The sequence below is a fragment of the Hirsutella rhossiliensis genome (genome assembly GCF_020360975.1).
Source record: "Hirsutella rhossiliensis strain HR02 chromosome Unknown scaffold00001, whole genome shotgun sequence".
Classification (NCBI taxonomy): Eukaryota; Fungi; Ascomycota; class Sordariomycetes; order Hypocreales; family Ophiocordycipitaceae; genus Hirsutella; species Hirsutella rhossiliensis.
Window position 1 is genome coordinate 1,184,359 of NW_025408667.1, and position 22,731 is coordinate 1,207,089.

A 22,731-nucleotide genomic window follows, 5' to 3' on the forward strand; every position below is an offset into this window, starting at 1 on the left:
TGGATGACGTGCTTGCTGCTGGCCGACACGGACGTCACACGGGGTTGCATCAGCTTCAAGGTGGTCAAGACGCATGTACCAATGCCACCATCCAATTACTCAAGAGCGTTTCTGGAAGTGCACCCCTCGAAGCGGTCTGTGGCGACATGTTTAGATTTGGGGAACTAATATCAAGAAGTCGACGCCATCAATGCTGCTTCCCCTCCACGGCTTGAGAGCCAGCTTCTCCAGGTGTCAGTGATGAGACTTCCACCTACGTTGATTCAGGAAGTCCCTTCGCTATCTCCAATGCCTCTTTGAAATCGTCGATAATTTCGACCTCGGCTGGGGTTGGTTCACAGTCCACCGACAACTTCCTTTGACCGTAATGGATATCCATGCAGCGTTCGCAGACCGGAGATATCTTCCTCTGCAATGTTGCATGAGAGTACTGCCCGGCCCAGAAATCCACCCAGTTCGCGATCCTTGCTGCCTCGCTCCAGTCGGCCGGACGTGTCGACAGTCTCATGATGCAGTTTTCCAGTTCTTGAATGGTCCGTTCCACGGTTTCGTGGGCGGGAACCTTTCGGCCTGTGGTTTCTGTGCCGGCCATGGTGGCGACTGGGGTTGGTTGCGTCTTGAATGAGTTTGGTTTGTCTGCGTTGAGTCCGTGTACTGAGGCGCTGTAATTCGGGCGGGCCGCACACTTGCAGATATCGCGATGGGCTGAGGGCAGTGTATGAAGACTGGAAGAGGAGGTGGGAGTTATCGATGTGTGGATCGAAAAGAGTTGAAGTGTCCCGGCGAGGCTCTTATACTTGAGAAACATGACACCGTCCGAAGCTGTTCCTCTTCATTTGCCGCTGTTCACGGGATGTTTCTTGTCCTGAATTCAGCCTGAATAGGAGGCAGAACGCTCCCGGAGCACACAAAGAAGCGTGTTCGTGGCCCATAATGGCTCTGATTTAAAAATTATGCGCGGCTGCTTCGCGGCTTAGACAAAGGACACTCGCCGAACAAGCCCTGTCCCAGCCCATCGGTGCTGGTCTCCCGGCTGTGCGACGGCGATTGATTTCATACTCGGTCACAACGCATATTGAACACTTGACTCAACTGGACAAAGGTGCTCAGCGCGGCCTCTTTCTTGTTGGAGTTATCTGACCATAGGAGACCGTAACTTCCTGGGACATTTTTCTCTCCCAAGCTGCAGTGTTTGTGATTGAAATCGCCGAGTTACTGCCAGGTCCTCCGTCCCCCAGTCTGGCATCGAGCATAGTTGGGAGCACTTTTCCCGCGTCTTGGACCAGCACAGCCATGGGGACGAGGCACACTCAACTGCTCTATCGCTGGGTAGGATCACAATATACACTCACGATTTGGTTACTAGTAGTTGCAGAAGATACGGCGAGAACAACTGCAGCGTGAGCGTGAGCCCGGCGGCTATGTATGCTTTATGCCCATCTGCAAATAACTGTTCAGCCTCATACATACAATGACGCACGTGCATGCGAGTCGAAAGGCAAATGCATGCCTCATCACTGCGGTTATGGCCCCAAATCACACTGCATGCCAAAATGCAACGGTTGAGCCCTGTCCGGAAACCGACTGCTTAGCGAGCTCTGCATACACACGACACACTTTGCCAATATATTCGACAAGCCACCAAACTGCAGGAAGCTCCCGCAAGCCAGTTAGTTTGTCTTTTTGAACAGGGCTGTAGTGCCTACGTTCTCCTCTGATACTCGCAATGTTGCTGCCATGGGCGTCAAGCTTCGCTCTCTTGTTTGGCGCAAGTCTCGCCTCGACACCGGCGGCTCACGCCCGGGGTGATGGAGAAGTCACAAGCGCCCGGCCCAAGGTCATCCTTGACAACGACTGGACCACGACAGAGTTTAGCCCCTTCCTACAGGCGCTGCAGGCAGGCTGGGACGTTGTCGGCCTCATCGGCAATACCGCCAACTCGTGGGCCAAGCAGGCCACCCTCCACGCCTTGGCCACGCTTGAGATTGGAAACTTGACATGCATCCCCGTGTACCGAGGCGCCGACTACCCTTTGCTGAACAACCCGGGGCTTGCTCGGGCCTGGGGCCTCATTCACGGGAATCTCCCATACCAGGGGGCGTTTGCTCCTCAAAACGGCCCTTTGGAGCAAAAGGGCCACGACCCGAGCGGCGACGACCCCGAGAGGATCTCCAGGGCTGCATTGATGGAGGGTTTCCCAAATACGTCTCACGTCTTGGACGTCTGGGGCGCCGAGTTCCTTGTGCAGACGGTTCGCAAGTACCCCGGCGAGGTGACCATCTTCAGTGCCGGGGCCCTGACCAACATTGCCTTGGCCCACCGCATCGACCCGACGTTTGCAAAGAACACCAAGGGGCTGTTCGTCATGGGCGGGTACATGGACGGCAACCTCGTGCAGGTGACGGGGAGCACATACCTGGCCAGCCTGCAGTCCGACATCAACCTCAAGATCGATCCCGAGGGCAGCAAGGTTGCGCTCAGCGCCCCGTTTCCGAGCATCACGCTCATTGGGAACGCGGCGAACCAGTTCATCCCGTCTGAAGACTATCTGAACGAGTTGGCCGAAGTCGAGAACCCGTATACCAGGCTGATGCACAGATACTACGGTAATCTTGAATCCTGCAGCTGATTGACTCACCACGAGCTGAGACAAGTCCATCACACAGACCGCAGGTTCCCGTTCTGGGACGCAACAGCAGCAGCCGTGATGCTGGACCCTGGCATTGTCACAAACTCGACCGAGTTCTACGTCGACGTCGACACGAGCTACGCGTCGCCCAGCTACGGCACCATCCACGCGTATCAGGAGGCGCTCAAGCCCAAGGCGCAGACGCTGCAGAAAGTACGCATGGTCGTGTCTGTGGATGAGGAGAGGTTGAAGCAGCAGGTCAAAATGGCCTTGCAGTTTCCCCCAACCTGCGCTGACCTGTGATGAGCGAATCTTGTAGTCTGGTGGCCTGGGCGTTGTTCATGTCATGAATTCCTGCCGCAATCGAAAGGGCATCGGGCGCTGGGAGAGGAACCAGCATGGATATAAGCGCTCGGCTTACCTCCTTGGTAGAGGCCAAGCCACGCATGAACCAACGGCTTGGTGGCGGATACCAGGGCCAATAAGTTCTGTGCCCTTACGGATATAAGAATGATTCATATCAAATGGATCCTCGCGCATGGAATAAGGCGATTATTTGGCTGAAACCATCTCTTTTACTGGCATGTCCACCATCACTCACTCACCGCATCACCACATCCATTGCGCCCATACACGCCTTCTATCTTATGACGCGGACCTTTGATTGGACTTGTATTTGAACTCAGAATATACCAGCTCATCATGAAGACGCTCGGCCTGCTCGGTGGCATGAGCTGGGAATCAACCACCACCTACTACCAGGAAATCAACCGCCGAGTTCGTCAAGTCCAAGGCGGCCTTCACTCGGCCAAGTGCATCGTCTTCTCCTTCGACTTTGCCGAGATCGAGGCCCTGCAGCACGCCGGCGAATGGGACGAGGCCGGCAAGATGCTCGACGAGGCATCGCACAAGCTCAAGCTGGCCGGTGCCGATGCCATCGTCCTCTGCACCAACACCATGCACATGGTCTCTGGCGGCATCGAGGCCGCGTCCCATCTTCCCCTCATCCACATCACGGATCCTACTGCCGAGAGTATCCGAAAGGCCGGCTTCAGCTGCGTCGCCCTGCTCGGCACCCGCTTCACCATGGAGAAGGACTTTTACAAGTCCCGCCTGGCCGACAAGCACGGGCTGCGGGTGATTGTCCCCGGCGCCGAGGGCCGCGATGCCGTGCATTCCATTATCTACAAGGAGCTCTGCAACGGCATCGTCACCGAGGACTCCCGCGAGGTCTACCGCGCCATCATCCGGGACCTCGCCAGAGCGGGGGCCCAGTGTCTCATCCTCGGCTGCACCGAGATCGGCCTGTTGGTGAACGCAGCGGGGAGCGAGCTGCCCATTTTCGACACCGCCAAGATCCATGCCTACGCTGCTGCTGACTGGGCCATGGACGAAGCCGACTGAATTGCACGGGGAGAAACACGGGCATCATTGTGCGTCGCAAGTACGCCCTCCATGGCTGGGTCGCGACTACATATGGGGAAAAGGGACTCGCATAGACAGTCTCTCGAACAATCTCGTATAGACGTCCGACTTGAGAAAAAACTATGACTACCCAGCTTAGTTGTCTCTGACCGTGACTATTTACTACATGGGCTTCTATCTGCAGTCGACCGACAGACGTCAGACGTCTCGCTCAGAGCAGAGACCATCGTCCAAGTCATCGAATCGGCAGAGCTCGAAACCCCTTGGGCCGTCCATGCAGCTGCATCTTTGCCGGAAGCGCCACAAGCAAGTCGTCGGTGGCAAAGATGGACTGGTGGACCGGTTGGAGAATGGTGTCGCCATTGGCTGCTACGGTCCTCGTCAAGAAGCACGGTTCTTCGGTAATCAGCACCGGGATCTGGCGAGCGCGTTCGAACGAAGACAGCTTCTCGGCGCCCCTTTTCAGCTGCCCCAGAACATCTCCCTGGTTCTTCCACAGCTCCTCAAGCACGGCGCACAAGTCCACGAAGCATATGGGCCCGAGGCCGTGGTCTCGGCAGTAGTCTCGCAGCGTCCCCACGTCTCCAGCGTCGGGGACGCCGTGAGCAGCGATGAACCTGAGGAAGAGAATCGAAGCAACGCGGTTGTTGCCGTCAACCACGATTGGTCGGCTCTCATGGCTCGAGGAGATGGGATAGCCGTAGGCGACGGTCACAGGCGCGACGGAGCATATCTTGCCACCCAGCGCCATCATCTCCTGCACCATCCCTACCACAATGGCCGGGGTGGCAAACTCGGAGCGGCCCAGGCTGTCCATGTCAACGTACGAGTACACCAGCTGCTCATCCCCAGCAAAGTGGATGTACGCCGTATGCTGCACTTCGGCATGTGCCATAAACGACGATTCAAGAGCGAGCTGCGCGGCAATCTCCTCCCAAGTCTCCGGGGCCAGATTCATGCTTTCCAGCTCAAACTTGAGGTCGTTGAGCATCGAGACGAAGAAGCGGGCCTGGTCCTTGACGTCTTTCCGTGGTCCGCCGACGGGGTCCTTGAGGAAGGCGTAAATTTGCAGAAACGACTCGACCCCCGAGAGGGACCATGTCCGGACTCTTGCGACAAAGTCGTGTAGCGCACGGGTCCAGAGCATGCGACTCGGGTTCTGCTCCTTGGCCTCTGTCGCATACGGCACCACACGGCAGACAAAGTTGCGGGTGTCTGCGGGGAGCTCGGCAGGGGTTCGCGAGGCGTCCATGTCGAAAGTGATGGCTCTAGTCAGCGTATGGGTATGGTTCTTGAGCTTTCCCGCCACGCTCAGCCAGCTGTCAATAACATCATCTGCGTTAAGCAATTGCTCGATGAGCGGAAGCGTGACCTGCGGGATCCTTCGTGGCCCGACGCAGGACAGCATGTACTCGACTCTGGATATCTCCATGTTCGCATGGCGAGTTCTTGGTCCATTGGCAGTGGTGAACAGCACCTCGGCTTCTTCCGCCGTCGGATAAAGGGAAACGGGATAGGCCGCGTATGCCTGGGCTGCGATTTTGCGTATCCTCTGCTGCGCTAACCGGCAGAGCAACCATGGAGCCGGGTACTCGATATCTTGGTGAGGAGTTTTAAGACAGCCGGGGGTGTCGTTGCCCCACTGGTCCGTCTCATGGCAGCATGCTTCGGTGGACTCGATGGATATGAAGCCATATTCGATTGGCTTCTCCAGTGTCGGCTGCGGCGTCTTGATGCCCTCGAGAGTGAGGCTTCTCGGGATGGAGCTCCCCTCCTTGCACAGCACTGAGCGCAAGCAGGCGGCCAGTCGGACGTATTGATCCAGCGAGTTGTACGACTGAACCGACAGCCGAATCACTCGTTTGGGATAAGAGGGCCAAGCATACACCGGAATCACAATGCCGTGCTCCCGCCAGAGGGTCTGCTGGATAGGCAGCATCCCCTCGCGCTCTGGTCCAGTAGAGTCGGGCAACGGAATGGAGGCCATGTTTCCGATCATGCTCTCTGGACACGGAACCGGGACATTGAGTGCTTGGCAGACCATCTTCCGCGCAATGACTGCCAGCCTATGGTTTCTCCTCGTGAGGGCTTTGTATCCGCCTGGGAGCAGGGTGCGGAGGAAGTTGATGGACGAGGACAGGGAGAGCAGCGCAGAGACATCGTAGGTGCCCATCCAGGAGAAACCGTGCTCGAGAGTGGAGTATCGGGCCTTGTTGACCATGTAGGGTGACCGGGCAATAACGAGCGGCTTGATATTCTGCATGCGGTCTTGTCGAACGGAAAGGAACCCGACTCCCCGCGGACTGCACATCCACTTGTGACAGTTAGCCACGTAGTACGAAGCGCCGATGGCCTTGATATCCACCTGGATCATGCCAGGTGCGTGGGCGCCGTCGATGAGGGTGTCCACATTACGGGCCTCGAGGGCGCGCACAATCTTCTTGACGGGGAATACCAGGCCGGACCTGCTTGGGATGTGATCGATGACGGCAAAGCGCGTTCGCGGCGTGACATGAGCCACTATCTCGTACACGACAAACTCGGGAGACGGCACGGCGAGGGGTATCTCGACGACAACGAGCCGAGCCCCGTCCCGCCGGGCAACGTGCTCGAGGGCCAGGCGGACGGAGCTGTAGGCGTGATTGGTAGTCAGGATTTCGTCATCCGGCTTGAAACGCAGGCTCTGTATCACAGCGTTGGTACCGTACGTGGCCCCGGGGAGCAGGACGAAGCCGGACAGGTCGGCGTTGAGGAAGCTGGCCAGGGCCTCGCGGCTGGCCTGCAGCGCGGGCACGTAGCTCCTCTCGAAGAAGTCGTGCGGGTTGGACTCGATCCAGCGCCGAATCTCCTTTTGCGTCTCCGCCACGGGCACGGGACAGGCGCCAAAGGCCCCGTTGTCGAGGTATTGTATGTCAGATCGTATCTCCCACTCGCCCAGGCCGTGGAGCAGCGTCGCGTCCACGTCTTCCGTCGACGGGTAGTGAGGATCCGAAGAAGCCTCGATCATCGAAGAGCCCATAACTAAGGCGGCTTTTCGGCTTTGATGAGCCGCAACCGAATTGAGTAAGAACTCTCGACGCGATGTGTAACCGCCTCCCAGTTCCAGCCAGAGAGCGTCGAGTTCTGGCGGTGGGCGGGCCAATCGTTTCTCAATAGAGAGAAGGGAATAGAGCAGAATCTACGGCAGGCCGGGCCCTGCTGCAGGCCAAAAAATGATAATGACAAGACTTTTTTCTTCCTTTGTCAAATCAAGGGACGAGGAGAATATCGAAGCGGCTTTGAGGGGGGGACGAAGGCGGACTCGACAATCAGCTTCATCTGTGTACAGACATGAGAACCCCGTCTCCGCCACGCCACCCAACCGTTCCCAAGGTTGTACCCCCTCGTAAGATGCGGTTCGTCGCAAGCATCCCTCTCCTCCAGCTACGCTCCCTGTTGGGGATCGCGCCGGCCAAAGAGGGGTGACATCTCCTGCCCGCTCAGGCTCACCGGGCCCTGCATCGCCCGAGCTGAGCCGATGATATCCTATCTTGCGCGGTCCTGGCCTGGCCAAAGGGGTTCTTTTGGGCGCCGGCGTCTGTGTCAATGAGGCAGCCGACGAGCCGACGCTCCCCGTCCGGCGATCGGTCTGCAACGCGGGCGGAGCAGGCGTGCAGCTTCAGGGATTGCCAAACCTGCAGGACGCATGGGGAGGGTCCAACCCCCTGTGATTGGCGGTTCGTGGGGCATGGCTGAGCTGGCTTCATGTGGAGGGAAAAGAGGGAGCCATTCGGATGATCCGAGAGGGGAACCTCGGGCAGGGTGCTTGGAGGTTGCCTGCCTGTTATGGCTGACTGGGCATCCGTGACGATGGCTCTGGCCAATCCACGAAAGACTCGCATATTGGGATGCCATCTCAGAGCAGACCCTTCCGCCGCTCTCCGCTGGAGATAACAGTCGAGAGAATGGTTCGCTGGTGGAACCATGTCGTTGTTTGCGGGGCCTCGCGACTTTGATCCGCCTGTCCATTGTCTTCATTTCACGATTGGCTCGCAGTGAAGTCATAGTGTTGCTTTGTGATTGAGGCTCGCTTTCGAGAGGGCTCCCATCCCCTGTCACTTGGCCGTCCCACTTCCGTATGCCCGTGCCGTACTACTCCCACCCTGTCCCTTGATTCATTGAAAAGGTGATGGAAGCTATAAAGGCTTCAATAGCCGCCGTCCTGGCCCTGCCTGGCGGACCAACCGCAAGTATCTGCCAAGCCGCTTACATGTAGTCAATGCAGACAAGGCTAAGCTAGACTCCAAACTCATGGAGAACATTCTGATCGGCATATCTATTCATATATGGTTCCATGATGGGGAGGTCACTCGTCTACTTTGCTCGTCTAAGGTTACTCTGTAGTTCTTGTGCCCCATGTCAAGTTTGATACACAAGGCTTGCATCTATATGTCTACTGTACTGTACATGTTCACATCTAACCAGGCATTGGCTTCAGTACATCCCTCGGACGTCATTTGTGATCATCAACGTGCATCTACCCATCCAAGGCCACCGGGACGCCACTGTCTATCCTTTGGAGATCTGTCACTCCCCCGAAGCCTAGTCGTACGCAGATGAGTAGCCGTAAATCCTTGCCTGCGCAGCCACACCGCCTGCAGCACTGCACCCCGCGCCTGGCTGCACCGGATGTGATGAAATCCGGCCTAACACGGAAAAGAAAGCCAGCCGGTCGCAGCGTGAAGAAGCCTTGAGATGAAGCTGGAGCGCAGGCGGTTTGCGGCGTCTGTGGCTGGTAAAGAACCATGGTACCTGTAGTAGTGAATACTTTAACCAGATTATTCAGCTGGGGCTTTTAGTCTCTATAGGACAAGGGTTGCCCGTCCGAGATGGGTTTCTCATATAACCTTCAGTCTTTCCCCAGGCATTCCCACGCTGGCATCCCCTGGCCATACAAGAATGCGCGAGACTGTCTATTCCTTCTCTTTAGTATATATTCTTATGTAACGTAAGTTTCTTGGTGCGCGGTATTTAAAGCATACCACGTTACTGTAGACATTTGTTCGCAGGTTTCGTTATAGTGGCTTTGCAACTATTAGAGCGAAGTGAGTCGGCATAATTTGAACATTTTAGCGAAGACTTTACCTCTGCTTTACGCATCTTACTACTCGGAGAATGTTAATTCCCCTTGCCAAGCAATGCAGCAAATAACGAGAGCCACCTCTCCGGTAGACGACCCCAGACCGCCACCAAGGAGCGCTTAGTGTGAAAGGCCTCTAGTGAGTTGATACAACTAACTAGTCCCTATGCTGTTTACTATCAAGATAGAGAAGAAAGAAAGAAAGAAAGAGAATCTACTACATGAGAGCACAATAGCATTTTATAGCTTCGAGCCAATGGAAGGTTCTAGAAGCTAGGCGGCGCAGCCGCCGTTAAAGCGGCTTGCCCGTTACACTTAGAGCTTAACACCAAGCAGGGGGATGAGCAGGTTGATAATACCCCGCCAGAGAAACAATCTTAGACGCAGAGCGGCTACCCAATTGTCGACGGCAAATACCTCGATAGGAATGGAATCGTTAGGGAGATCGAGCCCAACGAGTGGTCAGTCGCCGGCCCACCCGCCTTGGATGTATACTGGAACAACCGGAAAGTCACGCCTGCTCTCGAAGACGACCAGTTTCGCGCTATAACATTAAGCGCCTTTGTTACCGTGACGGAATACTCAAGTCGCGACGGCGAGCTTCTAAGGGCGGCGGCAGGGTCATGTACAATTATAGCACTTAACGCGACGCTATACTCTGTGAACGTGATTGTTAGTACGAACTTGTCGGGACGGAAAATGCGGGATCTCCTGTTGAGGCATCACCTTGCGCCAGCTCTTTAGACTGTTTCGTGGTTTAATGGCAACTGGCATTTCCTGTCAGTTAAGATTGACCAGTTGCCGTGGATGACAGGATGATTGGTTGCTTGCTCTAGCTTGTTCTTTGATAAGATTGGCTCTTCGTCGTGCCTATGCCTCCATCATCTGGTCTCGCAGATCTTCTATGCAGGCTTTAAGCTTGACGCGGTCTGATTGTTCTGCCCGACAGGGTAGCCTAACTCAGCCGCAAAACAGATTCCTACGGAAAGCAGGGTCCGGGGGTTGGGGCCAGACGACGCTTGGGAAGTAAAAAACGGCTTATCTCCTACTTCGGTACGTTCGTTAGCACCGACGCCATTCGCTCAAATAGTCACTCATCGACGTCACTTATTAATATACTCTTAAGACACTAAGACATATATATACCTGTACATCGAGCCTGGCTTATGTTAAAACCCTTATATGGTGCTCCAAGGGAGAGTGATTTCATCAACGGGTTTTCCGAGACAAGGTCCAGAAGGGCTTGGGCTCTGGCAACAAGGCCATTTGCACCGTGGAGTCATGTATCAAGTTTGCAAGGGCGGCCCTACAAACCGACGACATCACCCCGGTCGATAGCCAGGGCTCCAACAGCTTCACTTTCGTCAGCCGCAGCCTTGAACTCATCATTCAGCTTCGCTTCTTCGCTCTCCGGACAGATACATCCGGCTGGCTAGCGAGGTCCACGGCCATCTCGCACCACAGGCCACCTTCCATGAGAGCTTCCCCTTGCCTGCTTACAGTGCCAAGGCCCTGTCCAGAAGGGTCCATCTGCTCCGGCCATTCCCCGAGGGCGGCTTTCCCCTGGCGAGGGAAAAGGTCACCGTCCGAGAGCTGGCATATTTTGTCGCGAAAACAGCGTTTCTCGAACAACCAAAAACAATTAGTGGATGTCAGCTGGACGACATGCGCCCAAAATACGCTTCATCGCCTGTCGAAGAACGCGTCTCTGGCAAAAGTCGCTCTTGAACTCTCCCATCTCATCACCAACACTCTACAGCCGCAAGCACATCTGCTCGAGGCGTTGCCAGCCGTCCTCACGCACCGGGACCTCTCCAGGTCAACATCATCGTCAACGATTCAGGCAACGTGATGGGAGTCATTGACTTTGACGAGGCAGGAATCGAAGCCTTTGGCATGTGCACATGGAGCCTCTATGAATGCTTCTTTGGCAGCATGGAAGATGGTAAGTGGTCCTTCTACAACATGCCGGCCCAAGACCCTACCCATGGGGGACAGACCGTTAGACAGGTGCTCGAAGAGACCTTCTTGGAATCCCTGTGGGCCAACACTCCTACGCACCTGAAGCGCCAAGATGTAGAGCTGGCAGTCAAAATATCCCTGAGTATTGGCATCATCAATAGGTACTTTATCAACGACATGATGGACAACATTGACCCGTCAGTGAGCGTTCATCGCTTGTCGCTCGTGTATGCTAGGGGGGTTTTGCCTCATGTCTGGGGGCGTTACCTTTGGAGGCGGTTCTTGATAGCGACCAGCCTTACATCCGACAACATGTCAATGTGTCATACATAGCAAACTCCATTTGTAGCTGGCCACCACAGTCGCCCGTTCTAGCGATAGGTTCTCCTCGCAGTGACGCTTAACGTTGGTTATTCTTGCTCGCTAGTTCCCAGAGAAGCTTCTTGAAGTCCGCCACAGACGGCTCTAGCTCCTTGAGAAGCACAGCGTCTTCGAATACTAGCTTAATCGTCTCCGTATCCTTGGCCATACGCTCCGTTTTTGTCGTTCCGTTGAGGACCTGCGTATTTCCTAAACAAAGAATTAATACATAGAAGGCCAGCCCCTTTTCTACTTGCAGCTTGTCCGCCACGGACGAAACTACGGCCGACTCGAGAACCTTGGGGTTGTGCGCGAGCATCCAAAATGCCTGATAGGTGATGCAATGATCCGCGCAAAACGTCCTAACATCTAGGTCAAACGAGGTCTCCTTGTAGAAACGGTTTTGCACGATGACGGGCTTGACTGTCGCGGCGGCGTAGATGCTCTGAAGCTGCGGCAGGTGGATGTTGGAGACGCCTAGGTAGCGGATCCTTTCGGGCACGAACGTCTCAAACACCTTCCACGCTGTGATATTGTCGTCGTCCTTTTCAAAGGGCACGTGCAGGAGAAGCGCATCGACGTAGCCGACCTCGAGGTGCTTCAAGGTCTGGGCAATGGACTCTCTGACCTGGCCCTCGATGTCCTGGTCCGGGTTGAAGGGTATCCTGTCCTTGTCATGTGCCCAGACTGGCGTAAACTTGGACTGGATCTAAGCGCTCATCAATGTCAGAGAGCACAGCCATCTGTAAACACCAGCGCTGGGTACCCACGAAGAGATGCTCGCGTTTGAGGCCGCGCCGGAGAGCGGCCGCGATGGCTTTCCCTGCCAGCGGCTCATTGTAGGCGGTAGGGTAATTGGCCGTGTCTACGCCACTAAAGCCGTGCTCCATGGCGGACTCGGTGAGCTCTTCCGTCTTGTTCTCCTTCCAGGCAGTTCCGTAGATCATCAGCGGGCCGAGGCCTGACTCCGCCGGGGGAGCCCTCGACATGTTTGCAGAGTGGCGGTAGCACTACTCCTCTCGTCTTGGTGAGCGGGGGTTGAGAGTTCCCAAGGCAGCCGCTCCGTCGCCGTCGGCCAAAAAAGATTTATCCTTGCCCGATCGTCTGGCGACACGTGATGAGAGAATCAGTAACCAATTGCCCAAGTCTGCAAGCATGTTGGGCTGCCCAACTGACCCAACTACCTACCTACTGCCCCCGTCAACACATGTCGCTGGGCCCGAGCTGAGTCGAGTGCCTGAATCGCGGCCTGGTTCTGTTGTAGATTCTTCAGGATGAAGTACTTCCTGAAGTATGACCTCGGAACTACATCCATCGCCCCTTGTATTCCGCTGAATATCTTGATCGCGTCGTTGATGCTCTAGCTTGAATTATGTTTGATGTCAGCATACACGTATCCACCTGAACAACGTTGGTGGCCGATGCATACAGGGCCTTTTCGGGTTGGCCCAGCCTCTCTCTGATAGGTACATCCGAGCCCGTAGTAGCTGATGCCGGTGTCATTTTTTCAGGTCCCATGAGACGGAGCCTGATTTCCAGTTTGATCAAGTGCATCTTCAAGCTGTCGTCGACCTGCCCACACGCAAAGAGGAGATCGGCGTAGGTGAATCGAAACTGGCTGGATCTGTAGTCATACGCGCCGTTTGCACTTTCAGCCAACCCCAAGGCTTTCCTCGAGTTCTCTCTGGCCTCCTGTAGCTCGCCCTTGCCCATCTGTACTCGAAATATGGTATCGTAGCCTCGTGGACCCCGATCGTCTTATTGAAGTTCAGGGACTTCTGAAATAACGAAAGAGCCTTTTCAAACCTTTCAAGGGACAGCTGGGCAGCGGCAGTGTTGTTGTAGGCATTGACAAGCTCACGCCGCTTATCTGGCGATGCACTGGCTGCCTCGGCCATGTACCGCTGGCGCACGCCAAGGGCCTGCCGGAAGAGTTTTGCACACACTCTTCGTCTCTGGAAGTCTTGCAATCTCAAGGCACTTAGTATGGTGAGTATGTCGGCATGAAGCGGATCGGGCTTGCTGCTGCTGAACATGCTCTGATACGCTTCCAAGGCGTGTGGAGTGACCTCGAGTGCATGCTTGGCTCTCCGTTCTCACAAATAGCAGGTACAGTTTCACAGCATGTCGACGAACGCTCAGGGTATCTTGCCCGCCGGTCGTCCAGTCCGGGCAAACTCTTCTTGCAGGCAGACGACGTGCGGAAGCCATCGTTCGCACCCAGCCCATTGCCGAGACACGGTGCCCCCGTCTGACGGCCTCGGGGGAAATATACCGTGTAGGAGAGTGACGGCGCCCTCGACGGCTTTGAGCCAGGGCGACGCCTCTCGTGAATCGAGAGTGTTCAGCACGTGAAATTTCACAGCGCGATGTATGCGCAGCTTCTTCTTCGCCGGGCTCGACTTAGGCATGTTGTTTGACAGGGGAATCCGTACCCCAACACGCAGCCCGCGCCTCAGAGACTTTGGAGGGTCTTGGCAGGGTCCCTGGGAGGATCCTTGGCAGAGTCTCTGGCTAGCCCTCTTCTTAATTAGATTATACTACGAAGTTCTATTAAGTTACCTTAAAGCTTAATTAGGACGACGAACCTCTTATATTACGATTCTACGATAGGCTTAAAGAAGAAGTTAAGGACGAGCTCTATAAGGAAAATCGACCTAATAACCTCTTAGACTATATTACTATAGTAGTATAAATCGATAATAGATAGTATATATAACGCTAAGAAAAGAAATAAAGAAGAGGAAACTAAAACCCTTTTTATAGGAATAACTTTAACCGACGCGCTAACTATAAAAAGAAGCACGAAACTCCTATTACTTATACCTATATAACTAACTTAAGTAGGATAGACCTAAATATAATATAAAAAAGTAAAGGAAAGTATTTTAACTATAGGAAACTTAAATATTACTTTAAAGAATATAGATAACCTTATAAAGAGAAGAAAACCTACTAGGCACTAGCTTTAAAAGGTAAGAAATACTTAAACGCTACTAATAGATAGGAACTAAAGTATAAACTCCTTAGTTAGACTATATACTATAACGATAAATATATAGTATACTTAAGCGATAAGAACGGTATTAGATAGTTCTTAAAGCTATTAAAAAAAACCTTATAATAATATAATAAAGGGATCTTAAAATATAAAAATAAGTTAAATTTATAAAACTAAAATACCCTTATCTTAAAGGAGTCTCTTAAAACTAAATTAAAAAGAATAGTAAATAATTCTAAGAAGATATATAAAATAAAAATCGATAATAATAATATATAGTCTATAAATAATATAATAAAGAAGATATAAATATAGCCCTTATACTTATAAAACTTAGATAATAACTAAAAGAGGAATAATAAAGTATTAACGATATAAGCTTTAAAGAATAAGAAATACTTAAAGAAATAAAAGATAAGAATAAACTTATACTACTACCCTTACTACTAAGGGAAAATACTATAATTAAAGAATACGCTTTATACTTTAAAGAATTTAAAGAAATACTTAAAATTAAAACTTAATAAATACCTTAAATTCTTATAAATAACTAATAAGCTATATTAATTCGGTATTAACTAGTACTATATAAAGAAGACTATACTATAGCTATTACTATAGTTAATATCTTTATAGCTTTATAATAAGAATAGTAACTATAAGGAGAATTTAAAGATAACTTATAAATACTACTTACTTATAAGTACTATAAGTATATTTTATAGATATTATATATTTACTTAGATTATATAATATACTTTTAATTAAAGGTATAATATAACGCTTTCTTAGTTAAGTTTAAAGGATAAGTGCTTTCGAAACCTTACTTAAGTATAAAACTAAACTACTAGAAAATCGATTAACGTTACCTAAATAACTAAGTTATATTATTAAAACCTAATTATAGTATACTACTTAAATACCGCGATAATTATAGTTTATTAATAAGATATTTATTAGTAATATATAAAATCTATAAATATACTAAAATAAAGGAATAGTATAACGCTACTTACTTTAATATATTTAAACCCTTAATCTTTTAAAGACTTATATAATAAGTTAAATATAACGAAAAAGATTATAATAAATATATATACTTAAATTATAAAGTTTATAAATATAAAAATATTATAAAAAAGATATAGCCGCCTATTAAATATAAGAGATAGCGTTAATTAGCGTATATAGTATACGCGATATACCCCCTTAGGGATATCGGGTTAATTCGTCCTAGGATACCTAGATATCCTAGACTATAGCGGAATTTTATATAGGCAGGCCCTATACTAAAACCGCTTAATTACGCTAGCGGGACTCGAACTATAGGCCTTTCGGGTAGTGCGCTAGGCTAGCTAAGAAGTGCGTAGTGCCGGGAAGTTCGGAGGTAACCCCTCGCCCGGGCTTATAACTATCACGAAAAAGATATAGCCGCCTATTAGATATAAGCGATAGCGTTAATTAACGTATATAATATACGCGATAAAAAAAGCATAAGTATAGTATAAATAATATAACGGTATATTAAAAGATTATTAGTAATATATATAAAGGCTATAAGCCGTATTTAACTAAGGAAGAATCGATATAAAAATACTATATATAAAATAAAAAGATATAAAACGAAAACTTAACCTTTAGTATAAAAATAAATAGAATTATAAAGTATAGTATATAATTAACTATAAAGTAGTATAATATAAACGATATAGCGTTAAGAAATAAGAAATCTTTAATTAGCTATAAGAAATTAGTCTCTTAAGCCTTAATATAATACTATATAATAAAAATATAAAGAAATAATATTAATAATAAATTAAAGAAGAATACCTAAATAAAATAAATAAAGACTAAGTAAAAAATAAGGTATACTATTTATAAAATAGCTATAGACTAGTATAATATAATAAGATCTAAGGACCTTATATATAGTAATAGTAAGCTATAGTAACTAAATAGTATTAGATATCTAAATTATAGAATATTATATATATATACTTTTAGATTATAGTATAATAAGTAATTATATTTTACTTAAAGTTATTAGTCGTTACTAACTTATATAGAGATATAAGAAAGATCTATATAAACTTATAAATATTAAAGGAGAGGCCTTTAACTATAATAATAGAATTATTAATATAGAGATTAATTACCTTAATACTAATATCTAAGGCTATAATAAATAAGTTAACTTTAATATTATAGATATTAAAAAATATAACCTTATATTAAAGCTTCTATAGCTATAAGAGAGCAACCTATTAATTAACTAGAAAACTAGCGAGCTATATTAAAATAAAGATATAAGTTTCTAGGACTAGTAAATTTAAAAGAAAGTAAAACTTTATAATAATTTAGCTACTAAATAAGATAAAAAGGATAACTATTTAAGTAAATTATTATAGGCTTTAGTAATATAAATAAAAATAGTAACTAAATTAGTAAATATAATAAAATCGATAAATAAGACCTATATACTAACTAATATAGCTATATAACCTAGTATCTAATATAAATAGAATAAAAGATATAATATAAAGATCTAAAGAGTTATTACTACTTTAAGGAAAGACCTTAAATAAATTAATAAAGAGCTTAAGATAAGAGAAACTAGCTCTTAAAAGAAAGAATAAAGCCTATAAGATAGAATAAAGAATATCCCCTAGGAATACTAAAAATATAATAAACTTTTTAAGAAAGAACTTAAAATAAGGTTACTTAAATATAGCTAATAAGACTATAAAATTTATCTTAAGGATAGAATAACACCGATATTTTATAAGATCTATAACTTAAAGGAAAAGTAACTATAAACGCTATATAACTACCTTAATAAGAATCTATAAAAGGGATATATATAAATATAAATATCTAAAGTAAGCTACTTAGTTATATTTATTTTAATAAAAAATAGTAAGCTATAACTAGTTATTAACTATAAACGCTTAAATAATATTATAATAAAAGACTAAATACTATTACTACTTATATTAGAACTATAAGATTAACTATATAGTAAAAAATAATTTATAGCCCTTAACCTTAAAGGCGCCTATAACTTAATATATATAAAAAAAAGATATAAATAGATAATAGCTTTTAAAACGAAATTTAGACTATTTAAATATTTAGTAATACTATTTAAACTTATAAATATACTAGCTACCTTTTAATAGATAATTAATAATATCCTATATAAATACTTAGATATCTTTATAGTAGTATACCTCTTAAGGTATATAAGTAAAAGCGGAATTTTAGGAAATTAAGGAATTATATTAAACTATATAATAGAGGGGAAGAAGGAGTATAAGGTAGGATTTTTAATAGAATTTATTAGTAATATATTAGTATATAAAAGAGGTATTAAAGTTAATTATCCTCTCTCTATTTACTAGCGGATATACTATCTTATATAGATAATTATAGCTAGACGGAAGAACTTTTCGGGACTAGATTTAGGCTGCCGTATAGCCCTAAGACTAAGAAATTTAGTAATACCTTAAGTATATTAAGAAGTATCTTAGTTCTACTAATATTCGTGTTTAAAGGAGGTTAGTTATACTAGTATTCTTAAGAGGTCTTAGCTAGTATTCTAAGCTAGCTCTATTTCTTCGATTCCTAATTATATAATAACCGGTAACCCGTTTAATATATAATAATATTTAAATAACGAGCGATTCTTACTTTATAATATAGGATTTTATCTATAATTAATATACTACTTATTAGCTTATATAATTAAGAGAGTATATTATAGCTACTATATTTATAGTAGGAACACCGTTCCTTATAGCCTCCCTTAAAGAGTAGATTTATATACTCTTTACTAATTTATTATAGTAGTATATATATAGGGTAGAAACCTAATTTAGGAAAACTATTCTTATACCTTAATAGGATATATAAAAACCTATTCTTTCTTAGGAAAAAATCCTTAGGTATATACTAATAGAAAAACCTATAGTAGGAAAAATCTATAGTTATAATAATTATTTATAGGATAACCTTATATAAGGTAAAACCTATTATTACTAGGAAAATCTTAATAGATAAAAACCTAGTAAATATTTCTCTAAGAAACCTAAAAGGAAAAACCTAGTAAGGAAGATATAGAAAGTATAAGAAATATCTAAAACCCCTTTTAATTGCTAGGAACTTATATTAAGGATAGACCGTCTTTAAATTTATAGAGTAATCTAGGTCTTAATTCCTTTATAAAAATATTAGCTATATTATCTTTTAATTTAATATAAAAAACTCTAATTTCCCCTTCTCTTATACTAGTTTTAGTATAGTAATAAGCTAATCTTATATACTTAGACCTTTTATAAAATTCCGGATTTTCTATTAATTTAATAGTAGTAGTATTATCTATTAAAATAGGAGGTATAGTATTAGGAATCTTAATAGATAGATCCTTAGTAATATTTTTAAAAAGTATATTTAAATAAATAGCTTCTTTATTTACCTCCCTAAGGCTAATATACTTTACTTTATAGGTAGAAAGGGTAACGGCTTATTATAGAGTAAGTAGAGGTATATATATAAGTACTATTTATTAGATAATATTAATAAGCTATATAAAGCTCTTTTATACGCGGCTAGCCCGTATATATATATATAGGATCCGGCCCTTTATATATAACTATATAGCTTAGGCTATAGCCTAAGCCTATAACCTATAATAGTTAAAGACTCTTATATAATACCCTCCCTTAAGCGTAGTATAGCGCTGCCCTATTAACGGCTTCTATACTATTAGGCCTATACTACTAGCTTTACCCTACCCTTTCCTATTAATTATACTAGCCCTACTAGCCCTATTATCCCTATACTTATTAGCCTAGGTAGCCGGAACCTAGCTTTATACTTATCGGCTAGCTAGCCGTTTAAATAAGGGCGTAACCTATTATATACGCCCCAAGCGGTACCCCTTCCTCCTTCCCTTCCTTCTCTTCTTTCTTTAACTATAGTAGTGATAGTAATAAGTAAGTTTTACTTTACCTAGGGCATTAGTTTATTCCTAGCTATATAGGCCGCTCTATTAATATATACTTATAGTAATAGCTATAGTAGTAATAATAGCCCTAATAATAGTAATAATAATAATAACTTTAACTAGTAAGTTCCTTGCCCTATAGAATAGGAGGCTATAATCTATAATATTAACTTCCGCGATAGATATATCTACCTCCCCCTCTCCTACCTCCTCCTTCTTAGAGCGTATAAAGTCGTTCGTTAACGCCGTGCTAGGCACGGCCGACGACGACTCTACCGCTACCGCTACTCCTGCCTACGCCCTTATTACCGCGCCTACCGCCGCCGCTACTACCTCTACTACGCTAGCTACCCTTACGTCGCCCTTTAAAGTAACGACGCCGTCCCCGCTACTACCTATAACGCCCGGCCCCTCGGCCCCCGCCTCTATCTCTACTACCCCCGTAAGTCCGTAGCTAAGCGAGCGCAATAGACGTTTTCCGCTAACTCCTTAAAGTATAAGCGCTAGGTCTAGGCTAGAGCCGCTCGCGCGGCCCCTTATATACGGTATACGTTATAGGAGCTCCCTTACGCCGACTAAGTTAGGCGCCGCCGTAGCGGTAGTTATTACTAGTATACGCGTGCCGGCTATACTTATAAGGCGGCGCCTTTTATCTTACTCGCTACGGCGTTAGCTTAAAAGGCCGGCGCGTATAGGTAGGCCTAAGGGGCTACTAAGAAGCGCCTTACCGCCGCCGTAGCCGCCTACTATAACCTCCGCGCTCTAGAGCGCTAAGGGCTTATCCCTAAGTAGGTTCTTCCCCCTCCGCTCTCTTACCTCTACTACTAACTCTCCTAGTACTAGGGATACCGCCTCTATTACCTTATCGGCGATCCTTATAGCCGTGCCCGCCGCCGCCGCTACTACTACTACCCCTACCGCGCCGCCGGAGCTAGCCGCCGCCCCTCCGCCCCTAGAGCCGCCGCCGCTGCTAACTAGCTTATAGGCCTAGAGGGCCGACTTAGCGCGCTAGAGAGCGCCGCCGCCGCCGCTAAGGAGGAGGAGAAGGAGGCTAACGAGGATAACGATAATAATAATAGTAAGGGCGAGGGTAATAATAAGGAATAAGCTTAGGAAGTTTAGGGGCTCCGCCTTAAAATAAACGCTATTTTTATCTCTACTTATACTATTACGCTTATATTACTATAACTACCTACTCCGCTTTACTTATTTTATAGTCTTAGTCTAAGCTACTATTAGTAGTCTATTAGTTTATTATTCTCGTCTACTAGCCTATATAAGGTCTTAAACTTATCGAGGGCTATAGCTCCTATAAACTTATATATAGGTTCCTACGTAGGGTTAAGGTACCTATACTACTTAACGAGAACCTCTTAGTATATCCCCTAGCTTACCTTCCTTTAGTATATAGCCTATATCTCCTTAACCTCGAATTCGTTATCCCTTTCTACCTTAATTATAGGCGGTTAAGCGTCCGCTATTTCTTATTTAAGTAGTAAGTTAGAAGAGGCTTAGTAAAGGAGGTTAACGTTAATCTTATTATAGACCCCTATTAAGAGACTATTAAGCTTAACTACCTATAAGCTAATAACCTTCTATACTATAAACTTTATATATAGCTAGTTTAGTTTCTTCTTTAGTTATACTAACCTATAGTTATAGAGGTCGAGCTATACCTTATCTCTTACTATAAACCTATTTACTAGCGCCTTAGTTTTATTAGCGTACTACTTTTAATTTTATACCGCCGCGGCTATCGCGGATTAGTAGTATTTTATAGTTTCTTATAGCTTTTATATAAACGTAGAAGCGCGGCTCTTTAATAATATACTATTATACTACTCCGCTACTACGTTAGCGGTAAACGGGATTAAGGAGGGCGGCTTAAAGCTATATATTATAAAGAAAGGGGCTATCTAAATAAAAGATTATAGTCTACTATTTAGCGCGAGCTAGGTAGTAGGGAGCTAGCGGTCCTAGTCTACTTAGTTATAGGCTATAACTACTTATAAGTATACCTACGCTTCTTAGTTAACCCTCTTAGGTCCCTTATTAGTTTATAAGTAATAGGCTATACTAAGTAGCTATATAATCTAAAGTAGCTAGTATAGGTACTACTAAAAGCAGCTAGTTTAGTTTAACCTTCTATCGCTTATAATAAAGGCCGGCTAGCTATATAAGCGGGCTTAGTACTAAAGGAAGCGCTCTACGTAAGCTTTTATATCTATAAATAGTATTAGCTTTAATACTATTAATTTACTAAGTCGGTCCTTAATTACTTATATATAGCGGTTACCGCCCTTTATAAGTAGGAGGTCTATTATAAAGTCTATCTATATATATATATAGAACCGGTCTAGTACTAAAAGCTACTTAAGTAGCCCCTTAAGCTACGCCCTTTAGATCTTTATACGGCTATAAATATCGTAGTTATAGAGGAAGTAATAAATATAGTACTATAGGAGGGGCTAGTAAAAGTCCCTCGCGAGGCCTACTACTATACCCTACCTACTTAGGTAACCTATAATACTAAAGTTATAGATAAGCTAGACTAGCCTCCCTTAAAGCTCGTTTTATTTATCTAGCTCTAGCGGTCTATCCTTCTCCTTAGCTTTTATAGTATATAGTGCGCCCGGTACCTATAGTCTCCCCCGCTAGCGTAGATACCCTTATAAGTTAATATAGTAGTCGGCTACCTATACCTTTAGCTTTAGCTTTAGATCTAAGTATTAAGCGCCGGACTCTATAGCGCGGCATACGCTCTTATAGGTATAGTCTAGAGCCACTATCTTATCCTATAAGCGTTAAAGGGCTATATCTTAGAATACTCTTACCGCGCGTGCCCCTAGGCCGGTCTATCCCTCCTTACTAAACTAAGGTAAAGGCGCTAAGGGAAGCTCGTTTAGTAGTAAAGGTATAAGGGGAAGCTCGTCCGTTCTTTGCACCTTCCTCTACTAAGGAAGCTCCTATATAAGTCTATAGCGCTTCCTATAGGATAAGCTATAGATCCTAGGCCTCGATATCCGCTCCCGTTAGCTAGTCTTAATCCCTCTAAGAAAGCGCGTTTAGGACTACGGAGTCCTACCTAAGGTAGTACTTAATCGAGAAGTTAAAGTATAAGAGATACTCCGCCTAGCGGGCTTACCGCTCTAAGAGGTATTAGCGGGTTATAAAGTATTTAAGGTTCTTATAGTCTATAAGAACCTTAAAGCTCTCGTAGCTCTAAAGCT

At 46.1% G+C, this 22,731-nt stretch overlaps 5 protein-coding genes across 5 annotated transcripts; 2 read left to right on the plus strand and 3 right to left on the minus strand.

The window, feature by feature from the left end:
* Nucleotides 1–253: 253 nt before the first annotated feature.
* HRG_00136 (uncharacterized protein) lies at nucleotides 254–592 on the minus strand (the record flags this gene model as incomplete). The annotated part of the gene is made up of 1 exon (XM_044858607.1): nucleotides 254–592. The coding sequence occupies one exon, from the start codon at nucleotides 590–592 to the stop codon at nucleotides 254–256; it is 339 nt and encodes a 112-aa protein (XP_044725007.1).
* A 1,134-nt stretch (nucleotides 593–1,726) lies between these two features.
* HRG_00137 (inosine-uridine preferring nucleoside hydrolase domain-containing protein) lies at nucleotides 1,727–2,932 on the plus strand (the record flags this gene model as incomplete). Its single annotated transcript, XM_044858608.1, has 2 exons — nucleotides 1,727–2,606; nucleotides 2,667–2,932. 2 exons carry the CDS (start codon nucleotides 1,727–1,729, stop codon nucleotides 2,930–2,932), a joined length of 1,146 nt encoding a protein of 381 aa, XP_044725008.1.
* A 399-nt stretch (nucleotides 2,933–3,331) lies between these two features.
* On the plus strand, nucleotides 3,332–4,033 carry HRG_00138 (asp/Glu/Hydantoin racemase domain-containing protein; the record flags this gene model as incomplete). Its single annotated transcript, XM_044858609.1, has 1 exon — nucleotides 3,332–4,033. One exon carries the CDS (start codon nucleotides 3,332–3,334, stop codon nucleotides 4,031–4,033), a length of 702 nt encoding a protein of 233 aa, XP_044725009.1.
* Nucleotides 4,034–4,289: 256 nt separating this feature from the next.
* Nucleotides 4,290–7,073, minus strand: HRG_00139 (aminotransferase class-V domain-containing protein; the record flags this gene model as incomplete). Its single annotated transcript, XM_044858610.1, has 1 exon — nucleotides 4,290–7,073. The coding sequence occupies one exon, from the start codon at nucleotides 7,071–7,073 to the stop codon at nucleotides 4,290–4,292; it is 2,784 nt and encodes a 927-aa protein (XP_044725010.1).
* Nucleotides 7,074–11,535: 4,462 nt separating this feature from the next.
* Nucleotides 11,536–12,484, minus strand: HRG_00140 (aldo/keto reductase family domain-containing protein; the record flags this gene model as incomplete). Its single annotated transcript, XM_044858611.1, has 2 exons — nucleotides 11,536–12,204; nucleotides 12,266–12,484. The coding sequence occupies 2 exons, from the start codon at nucleotides 12,482–12,484 to the stop codon at nucleotides 11,536–11,538; spliced, it is 888 nt and encodes a 295-aa protein (XP_044725011.1).
* Nucleotides 12,485–22,731: the final 10,247 nt, after the last annotated feature.